An 11,130-nucleotide genomic window follows, 5' to 3' on the forward strand; every position below is an offset into this window, starting at 1 on the left:
TTTGTCAGGCATGATTTCCCCTTCATGAAGCCATGCTGACTCTGCTTGATTATCTTATGTATTTCTAAATGCTCTGCTATTACATCCTTTATAATAGACTCTAGTATTTTCTCAATGACAGATGGTAAGCCAACTGGCCAATAGTTACCTGTTTTTTGTCTCCCTTCCTTTTTGAGTAAGGGTGTTACATTGGCAGTTTTCCAATCCTCTGGGACTTTTCCAGAATCTAAGGATTCTTGGAAGATGACTACAGTTTATCCACTATCTCTGTAACTACTTCCTTTAATATCCTAGGATGGAACCAATCTGGTCCAGGTGACTTATTGCCTTTAGCCCTATTAGTTTCCCTAGTACTTTTTCTCTAATGATAGTTATTGTATTTATTTCCTCCCCCTGCTTTTTGCCCTGTGATTATTTAGTATTTTTGGAATGCTATTAGCCTCTTCTGCCATGAAGACTGATGCAGAGTATTTATTTAACTCCACTGCCATTTCCTAGTTCCCCATTATTATTTCCCCAGTCCCATTTTCTAAGAGGCCTATGTTCACTTTGGCCTCTCTCTTTTTATATATTTAAAGAAGCTCTTACTGTCCATTTTTATATTACTTGCTAGTTTACACTCAAAGTTTATTTTCTCCCTCTTTGTTATTTTTTGTTGGTTTTTAAAACCTTTCCAGTCCTCTGGTTTACCACAAATCTTTGCTACATTGTATGCTTTTTTCTTTCAACTTGATACTGTGCTTAACTTCCTTGGTTAACCATGGTTGGTTTATCCCTTTCTTTGAATCCTTCTTCCTCACTGAGATACATGTTTGTTGTGAGTCATGAACTATTTTCTTAATCATCCGCCATTGTTCATCGACCTCTTTCCTGGTAAACTCCTTTCCCAGTCATTTCCAGCCAACTCTGCCCTTTGTAATTACCCTTATTTGAGTTTAGCACAGTTGTTTCTGACCCAAGTTTCTCACTCTCAAACTGAATGCTAAATTCTACCACGTTATGATCACTGTTTCCTAGGGGATCTTTCGCTCTGAGATCATTTATTAAACCTGCCTCATTACACATTACTAGGTCCAAAACAGCCTGATCCCTGGTTGGATCCATGACATATTGTTCTAGGAAACTATCCCAAATGCACTCTATGAATTCTTGCTCGTAGCTACCTCTGCCAATTTGATTTTCCCAATCTACATGAAGATTAAAATCACCCATGATTAAAGTACGGTCTTTTTTACATGCCCTCATTACCTCCTGATTTATTCTCTGTCCTACAGTATAGATACTGTTAGGGCGCCTATAGGCTACCCCCGCCAGTGTCTTCTTCCCCTTGTTATTTCTTAGCTCCACCCATCTTCCGATCCAAGATTGTTTCTTGCTATCGCACTTATTCCATCTCATACTCACAAGTTACTCCATCACCTTTTCCTTCCTGCCTGTCCTTTCCAAGACACATACCTCTGAATATTTAGTTCCCAGCTTTGATCTCCTTGTAACCATGTTTCCATAATGGCTATAAGACCATACCCATTAACCTCTATTTGTGCCGTTAATTCATTAATTTTGTTCCGAGTACCACGTGCATTTAAGTAAATAGCTATTAATTTAGCTTTTTTCCCATTTTTTCCCCCTTTGACCACATTTGCTGCTTTTTGTTCAATGTTTGTGCACTCTGTGGCTTCCTGTCACATACTGGGTATCATCTAAATAGCTACCCTGCAGTGCTGCCATAAAAGACAATAAGACCATAAGACATAGGAGCAGAAATTAGGCCATTCAGCCCATCGAGTCTGCTCTGCCATTCAATCATGGCTGATAAGTTTCGCAACCCCATTCTCCCGCCTTCTCCCCGTAACCTTTGATCCCCTTACCAATCAAGAACCTATCTATCTCGGTCTTAAATACACTCAATGACCTGGCCTCCACAGCCTTCTGTGGCAATGAATTCCATAGATTCACCACTCTCTGGCTAAAGAAGTTTCTCCTCATCTCTGTTCTAAAAGGTCTTCCCTTTACTCTGAGGCTGTGCCCTCGGGTCCTAATCTCTCCTACTAATGGAAACATCTTCCCCACGTCCACTCTATCCAGGCCTTTCAGTATTCTGTAAGTTTCAATCAGATCCCCCCTCATCCTTCTAAACTCCATCGAGTATAGACCCAGAGTCCTCAAACATTCCTCATATGTTAAGCCTTTCGTTCCTGGGATCGTTCTCGTGAACCTCCTCTGGACCCTCTCCAGGGCCAGCACATCCTTCCTGAGAAACGGGGCCCAAAATTGCTCACAATATTCTAAATGTGGTCTGACCAGAGCCTTATAAAGCCTCAGCAGCACATCCCTACTTTTATATTCAAGTCCTCTCGAAATAAATGCCAACGTTGCATTTGCCTTCCTAACTACCGACTCAACCTGAAAGTTAACCTTAAGAGAATCCTAGACTAGGACTCCCAAATTCCTTTGCACTTCAGATTTCTGAATTCTCTCCCCATTTAGAAAATAGTCTATGCCTCTATTCTTCCTACCAAAGTGCATGACCTCACACTTCCCCACATTGTATTCCATCTGCCACTTCTTTGCTCATTCTCCTAACCTGTCCAAATCCTTCTGCAGCTTCCCCGCCTCCTCAATACTACCTGTCCCTCCACCTATCTTTGTATCATCTGGAAACTTAGCCAGGATGCCCTCAGTTCCTTCATCTAGTTCATTGATGTATAAAGTGAAAAGTTGTGGTCCCAAAACTGACCTCTGCGGAACTCCACTAATCACCGGCCGCCATCCTGAGAAGGAACCCCTTATCCCCACTCTCTGCTTCCTGCCCGACAGCCAATCTTCTATCCATGCTAGTACCTTGCTGCTAACACCAAGGGCTCTTATCTTACTGAGCAGCCTCCTGTGCGGCACCTTTTGTTTGGTAAGCCTACGCAACCCCTCTCCAGAACCCTTCCGCCTTCTATTTTATTTAAAGCCCCCCCTACAAGCCCTAGTTATTCGATTCGCCAGGACACTGGTCCCAGCACTGTTCAAGTGAAGCCCCTGCCACCCGAACAGCTCCCTTCTACTCTAGTACTGATGCCAGTGCCCCATGAGCTGAAACTCATTCCTCCCACTCCAATCTTTGAGCCACACATTTAACTCATTCACTTTATTTACCCTAAGTCAGTTTGCCCGTGGCTTAGGCAGTGATCCCGAGATTATCACCTTGAGGTTCTGCTTTTTACCTCAGCTCCTAACTGTTCAAAATATTCCAGCAGAACTTCCTTTCTAGTCACATCGATGTCGTTGATACCAACGTGGATGACATCAACTGGATCCCTCCACTCCCACTCCAAGTTCCTCTCCAGCCCTGAGAAGATGTCCTTAACCTGGGCACCAGGCAGGCAACACAGCCTTTGGGGCTCACACTCACGGCTGCAGAGAACAGTTCTCTCCCCTTAATTATGCTGTCCCCGACCACCACCACGTTCCATTTCTTCCCCCCAGTTGAATGGCTCCCTCCACGGTGCCATGGTCAGTTTGCTCATCCCCCCTGCAGTCCTTGCTTTCGTCCAAACAGCTTGCAAGAACCTCATAACTGTTGGACAGTTGCATGGGCTGAGGCTCCTCGAACGCTACCCCCGAGTCCCCATACCTACTTCACCTGCAGTCACATCCGCCTGTCCCTGATCACAGACTAAATTTGAATTCCTAATCTTAAGGGATGTGATCACATTCTGGAGTAAAGTGTTGAGGTAACTTTCCCCCTCCCTGATGTGGCGCAATGTTGGCAGCTTGGACTCCAGTTCCTCAACTCAGATCCGAAGTTTCTCGAGCTGCAGACACACTATAGATGTGTTCGCTCTGGATTATGTTGGTGTCTAGCAGCTCCCACATGCTGCAGCAGTAACACATCACTCGTCCTGCCATCAGTGTCGCATTTTATTCAATTTATTAATTACTTTAGTATCCCTGCTCTTTACATTTGAAGAATCCCCCACTCTTTACACTTCATTGTAATTAATTTTTTTTTTGCACCAGTATCTTAACAAGGTGTTTTTCAGAAAAAGAGAAAAAAAAACTAGAGACCTAAGCACAAACTAAAGACCTTACTTTAAACACTAGAAATACGCACCAATCCTACTCACAAATCAGCTGCTTTCCCTGCACTCGCGTCACATTGTGGTTCATGACGTCATTCCGCCACTGGTCTCACTGCAGGTAGGCCGCTTGACCTGCGCCTTTTATCCTCTCCCGCTCACCTCTTGCTCAAAATATACTATTTTGAGCCTAAGGAATAGAATAAACCTTAATCACTTACCAGACACTTACCAATTAACCAGCTTCTTCTCCTGTAGCAGAGCATGAATAAATTTTCTAGAGACTAAAAAAGTTTAGTCAAAAGCAACCAAACACCTCTTTCCCTTCCTCTGCTTAACTCCCTGAAGCACTCAACTCCGGCACTCTATAATCTCAGCACTAAATTCCCTTGCCTGTGTTTCTGCTATCTCACCGATACTTTGTACTAGTTGGATGGTTCAGTATTGCTGGCTGTAATTGCAGTATTCATAATCACAAGAATCCTTATTTGCAAACTTTTATTCAAAATATTTAAAACATTTACCTTATTGGCAGTTAGAAGTTTCTGTTTAGCATTACTGTACTCGCTGAAAACATTGAAGATGTGAACAAGGATACATCAAACACTGATCTTACAGTAAAAACAGACTTGACATGTTGGTGAAAATAATTTGTATGCTGATTATGCTGCTACTCTGATGTTAGAACATAGGACATACTGTATGAAAAAGACCAAACTACTTAGCAACTGCTCTATATCAAGTTGTCTCCAATGACCCCAAACACGAGGTGCTGGGAACCTTTCGGAACCATAGGTCGAAAGGCACTTGCTTCAGACAAACATGTTATACTGCTTATTGATAATTATTTTCAAATTTATTTTCCACATTTGTGCACTAGTGAAAATTTGAAATAAAGATTCTGACCTTAAGGCTTCCTAATTTTTAAGTCTCTTATAAATATTGTGCATTTTTGTGTTGTGTGCATTTCCTAACTAGATGGATCTCGCCCAACAACAATCCAGCCAGGGGACAGGCCTGATAACAAGTGGCTCCATTATGATAGCTCCAATTTGCCAAGGACTAAGGATGAATGGGAAGCCTGTTTATTTGTGGAAAAGACACACTGGGGGTACTACACCTGGCCTCAGTAAGTATAAGAATAAGATTGGTGCATTATGTTTCTGGAAATGTAATCTATAGGAATATTTTTCATTCAAATCCTTAAAGGTTCATGCTCTATGAATTTAACAGTACAGATAACTGAAGTATTTTTTATTTCCAGCATTTGAAGAATTATAAATATCCAGTTGAAAATGCTGAGTACTTCAAAATCAAATGAACTGATGGCAAAATAATTCATTAATACAAGCCATGTCATTATTTATGTCAGTGTCATTATTCTTGCAACGCGTGAAATTGTGTCTGGCGTGTTAATAGTCTATATCAGAGTGAGTTGTGGTGAAGACTCATAAAGTGTTTTTAAAAGAACAGTTGAAAAGTGGTTACATGTGAAAACATCTTGTTTCTCTCCTAATTAGGAAGCTATTTGTTTATGCCCCCATGGACCAACAACCTAAACTAGGAAGGAGTAGAAGCGAAATGTCAGAGGTAAGAAATATTTCAGTGTAGAGTCTTTTAGAATTTCCCAATAATCAATTTGGGTTTATTTGATAAACCTGGAATAAAGCGAGTAGTGGTGGTTATGATGCATCCATGATGTAGTTGAGGATTTGTACCTGTACTGATGGCCAGAGCTAATGAATAAACTGAACCAAAATAACACACAAGATTTAAATCATATTAATATTTATGCGGTGATTATAGTGATCTTACTTCACTTTCCAGATGGTATTTAGAAACCATTTAAAGGAGCAGGAAACTGTTAAGTAACTTTGCCATAATCTTTATCAAAATATCAATATATCACCCTTTTTTTAAAAAAAAAGACATTTCGCAACTTGATTTAGTCAATATCCTGTTGTTGCTTCTCTCTTCAATGTTCCAATTATGGGCATCATCAGCCTCATGGATCCTGAACAAATTCTGGTTTTATATTGGGCACCAACACTTTAAGGTGGTCTGTTGTCAAATTGAGAAGACAAAAAGGATGCCCTATAAAGTGAAGAAAGTAATGCAATGCATAACAATGAATATGTCTTTATTAAAAATAGAGCTACTGTGCAACCACAATGAATGAACCGCTCCTCAGCTGAAGTCCGATGGTAATTTTGTCTGGGGAGTTGTCCACTTTGGTCATGTTTTTATCTACTATCAGCACCTATAGTGTCATTAGTGGGTCTAGAGAGCAGATTTTTGCCTGTGCTGTGGTGTTACATTAGTTTATGGAATGAACTTCACATTTTATTTGAAGGGAATACTACTGAAAAGGGGATACAAATGCTTCCTTGTTATTCTTAGGTTGCTATGAATAAAACGAGTCATTAAAAAGTTCAAAATGCCTCTGGGGTAAATCTTTTTATTGCCTTGCTGATGGTTTTCAAGAGAATTGTTAAGTCAATTCTGAAAGCCAGAGTAAAGATACTTGACCAGCATTTAGAATGATTATATCAGCAAGCAACTGTGTAATAGTAGGGCAAAGCTGCCTTGTTTCATTCCTGGGCTTCCAATCAGGAAGCCTTTAACAATGTAAGTTTCAGCACCGGATAGCTATCTGTGTCAGCGTTAATAGGTCAGTTTTTTAAAAATTTCCACATCCTCTTGAATGGTCACCTAATACTGAGAAGAATTTGTTTCATTATATTAAAATACTTCCAATCTTTCTTCTTTCCCTGCCACCTTTAATGATATTTCCCTTTAAGTTTAGAATATGGTAACACATATCCCCTTGGCTCTTGCCCAAGTACTCCAGCATAGGCTTACTCAATAGATTTTGAAGCATTGTATTTGGAATTTTCCATGATTGGTAATCTGCATGCACTATTTGTGCTGGTACTGATGCTGTAGTTAAAAAAAGCTCTGGTAGAATTCAGTTGAATGTTGTCAGGAGCTTGTTATACAACAGCGCTTCTTTGAAGATTTTTTACAGAGGCAAAACCACTGCTTGCATGTTACTTAAATGTAGTTTTGTATCTTTTTGTGTGATTTGCCAAAATCTGCGTCCTTCTGCACAGGTACAGTTAATAACTTCTAAATATCTTTTTTTGCAGACAGAGCAAGTAATTTATGACCACTTCTCTGACCCACAATTTATGGAGCAATTAATTAAGTTCTTATCCTTGGAAGACCGAAAGGGAAAAGACAAATTTAATCCACGCAGGTTTTGTCTATTCAAGGTGCACAGTCTAATGTTTTTTAATATTAATAAGCTAATATTAACCATCAGCTAATGTGTCTAATTTTGTCACAAGTGACTCCCAGTCATTGGCCAGGGCTACATTTTTGAGACATCTGTCATTGTTGTAGATGCCTCCAACTGTATCTTGTTTAACCTGTTATTCCTAAGCGCCTTTTTTAACTGGCCTGCTGATTTGGTTACAAAGAACTTGCACTTATATAGTGCCTTTCTCGACCTCAGGATGTGCAAAGTACTTGACAGCCAATTAAGTATTTTTGAAATCCAGTCATTGTCGTATCTTACGAAACATGGTAGCTGATTTATATAGAGCAAGGTCCCATAAACAGCAGTGACAAAATCACCTGTTTTGGTGCAAATTCAGCAATAATTGTTAGCTAAGACGCCAGGAGAATCCTGTGGTTGTTCTTCAAGTAGTGCCACAGAATTTTTTACAAGTAATTCGGGGCCAATGGAAGCTCTCCAAAAGACTTCAAACATGACAGTTCAACATTTCTTCGGGTATTGCACTGGAGTGTTCACCTAGAATATGTGCTCAATTGGGGCTTCTTCAAGTAGTGCCACAGAATTTTTTACAAGCAACTCGGGGCCGATGGAAGCTCATCCAAAAGACTTCAAACATGACAGTTCAACATTTCCTCGGGTATTGCACTGAAGTGTTCACCTAGATTATGTGCTCAATTGGGGCTTGAGGGTCCATGACCTTCTGACCTAGAAGTGAGAGAAGACCACTAAGGCATGGCTAATCCTTGCTCAGTTTCCTCTTTAGTGTTTATTATTTTAAATTTGATAATTTGCATGAAAAAACATTTAGAAGTCGTTTAGACTTTTTAAATTACTTGTAGCATGTTTAGGTTATTGGCTTTGAGTATCTATAATCAAGATTTACCCTGATCATAGCTAGTTATGCATTTTTAAATTTGAGAAATAATTTCCAACTTAAAAGCAAAGAAGTTTTTCTCCTCATTCAACTCCCCACAAACCACTGCAGACTAAGTGATCATGGAGACCTTTGTAAGAGGTCAGAAACTCCAGCTGCAGGAACATTTCTGCCAAGATATAATCATCCATGGGTGGCAAATCCAAACAACAGCGTTCAATAAATATGTGAAGGCTCCTGCAGTGTGCATACCATTTATGCACACTGGCCTGGCTTAGTGTGTTGTGGATACTCCCTGTCATGAAATGAAAACCTCCATACAAGGTGTTTTTTAAAATGTTTTACTGCTTTGTCATTTAGATGCATACCCTATTCACATTATCTAATATTCCATTTGCTGTTACACAAATCCTTCATCGTTTTCCTTGTTGACTGTAGATTATGTCCATTATTAAAACAGAAAATGTTGGAAAAACTCAGCTTGACGCATCTGCCGCACCTCTGCCTTCACCCCTTTCCCTCCCTCCCAGAGCCATGATAGGGTCCCCCTTCTCCTCACTTTTCACTCCACCAGCCTCTGCATTCAAAGGATCATCCTCCACCATTTCTGCCAACTCCAGCATGATACCACCACCAAACACATCCTCCCCTCACCCCCCCACCCCCCACATTGGCATTCCATAGGGACTTTTCCCTCCATGACACCCTGGCCAATTCCTCCATCACCCTCAACTCTTCACCCCCTTCCCATGGCACCTTCCCATGCAATCACAGAACGTGCAACACCTGCCCCTTTACCTCCTCCCTCCTCACCGTCCAAGGCCCCAAACACTCCTTTCAGGTGAAGCAGACTTGCACCTCCTTCAATTTGGTCTGCTGCATTTGTTGCTCCCAATGCGCTGGCCTCTACATTGGGGAGATTAAGCGCAGACTGGGTGACCACTTTGGGGAACATCTTCGTTCAGTCTGCAAGCATACCTTCCACACCTTCCTTTTGCTTGCCATTTCAACACACCATCTTGCTCCCATGCCCACATGTCTGTCCTCGGCCTGCTGTTCCAGTGAAGCCCATCGCAAAGTAGAGGAACAGCACCTCATCTTCCGATTAGGCACTTTACAGCCTTCTGGACTTAACGTTGAGTTCAACAACTGCAGATCATGAACTCCCTCCTTCATCTTTACCATTTTTTAACCCAATTTTTAAATTTTTGGCTTTATTTATTTATTTATTCAATTTTTTTTTTTAACCTTTTCCCCCAACCACCACAGGGCCATCTGTCACTTTGTTTCTGTGTTGTACTTTCACAGAGCACTGACCCTTGTCCTGCTATTAACACATTCTGCTATCTCACCCTTATGCCACTTTTAGCACCTTTATTCTTCATGCAACCATTAACAACCCCTTTGTCTTGTGTCCATGACATCTTTGTCAAATCTCTCTTTATCTCCCACCTATCCCTGACCTTCTATTTTGCTCCACCTGCCCCACCCCCTCGTATAATATCCATCACATTTCTATTTCTCTTTAGTTCTGAAGAAAAATCATTCAGACTGGAAATGTTAACTATATTTCTGTCTCCACAGATGTTGCCAGACCTGCTGAGTTTTTCCTGCATTTTTGTCTTAATGTGCCCATTATTTTTTTCGGCTTTGCCTGTCTGTGTTCACTGTGCTGGGTGGCAGTGTATAAGTTAACAAATTTGAATATGAAATTGGAACCTTTGTTACATTTGTTTCACCATGCCCTCTCTACGGCTTAGCACAAATTCAAGCTCCAGTTGTTTCATAATTTGAAAATTGATGTTTTTTCCCATTCTCCTTTTCAACAAATATATTCAGATCATTTGTTCCCATTTTTGGACTAATTCCATTACTTTTTAGGTTTAAGCTTGTTAGAATTATGAGGTTTATATGATTATTATGGGCCATAACTTACAATGGAGTGGCAATTGAGTCAGATTGCCACTCCGCTAAAAATTTCTTAACCGGAAATCCCGGTAATCCTATCTCATCCAACCTCCCAAATCAGGCCAGGCGAGATCTGTGTAGTGCAGTGTGCTCCTGGGGCCTACAGACGAAGGTAGGTAAACCATGCCTCCTTTTTCACAGCACTAGCCATTTTAAACCAGGTAAGTTTAAAGATCCAGCCAAGTTTAAAGTTCATTGACAAGCCAGGGAGAAACTGTGTATAAGGTAAGTGGCTTGCAAGTCGGCAGAAATAGAGGTTTGGAGCTGGGGCTAGTCAGGGGATGGGCAGGGTTGGGGAGAGTCAGGAGTTGGGCCGAGTTGGAGAGAGTCAGGAGTTGGGCCTTTGATGAGGTGGGGAGTAGAGAGTAGAGCCAGGCCTGGTTGGAGGAGAGGGGGTAGTTGGGAGTTGGGCCTGGCTTGAAGGGGTGCAATGGTCAGGAGTCGGGCCAGTGGGTGGGGGGATGTAGGGTCGAGAATCAGGCCTGGAGAGGGTAGTTGGGGAGTATTGGGGAAGGGGGGAGTCCTGCCCAGGGTCGGAGTGTTGTGTTCCTGGGTAGTCGGGGGGGGGTGGTTAGAGTGGGTCAGTGCTGTAGTTACCCAGAAGCTAGAAATGGTTTTAATTCTTCTAACTGTTTCTCAGTAACTATTGCTGTAAGTCAGTTGAACCATCTGGAGTCATGTGGAGTTTGCAATTTAAATTGCATTTTTAGATGGTTCCCTGTGCAATGCAATTGCCCATCGGAAGTTTGGACTCCCCAGGCAATTGCCATGCAGTCCTTACCTGGGAACTTCCGGGGGAGGCGGTGTTTCCCAGTGCATCTTTGGGGTACCCCCCCCAGATACACTGCCCTGGAGGTTGGAAATTACAGCCCTATGTTTTGGACCTGTGTTTTTAAACTTAAGATAAAATGAAGAGGGTT

At 41.5% G+C, this 11,130-nt stretch overlaps 1 protein-coding gene across 4 annotated transcripts in view; it reads left to right on the top strand.

The window, feature by feature from the left end:
* Positions 1–11,130, top strand: part of LOC121269894 (proteasome activator complex subunit 4-like) — a 193,605-nt gene that overhangs the window by 120,747 nt on the left and 61,728 nt on the right. For all 4 annotated transcript variants that reach the window (XR_005941442.1, XM_041174993.1, XM_041175001.1 and 1 more), the window contains 3 exons: positions 5,046–5,196; positions 5,588–5,657; positions 7,217–7,342. Coding sequence is in view for 3 of the 4 variants with exons in the window: in XM_041174993.1 (XP_041030927.1) it covers positions 5,046–5,196; positions 5,588–5,657; positions 7,217–7,342 (347 nt within the window). In the remaining variant the exon portion in view is untranslated. The remainder of the gene's footprint in view (positions 1–5,045; positions 5,197–5,587; positions 5,658–7,216; positions 7,343–11,130) is intronic.

The sequence above is a fragment of the Carcharodon carcharias genome, chromosome 2 (assembly GCF_017639515.1).
Source record: "Carcharodon carcharias isolate sCarCar2 chromosome 2, sCarCar2.pri, whole genome shotgun sequence".
NCBI lineage: Eukaryota > Metazoa > Chordata > Chondrichthyes > Lamniformes > Lamnidae > Carcharodon > Carcharodon carcharias.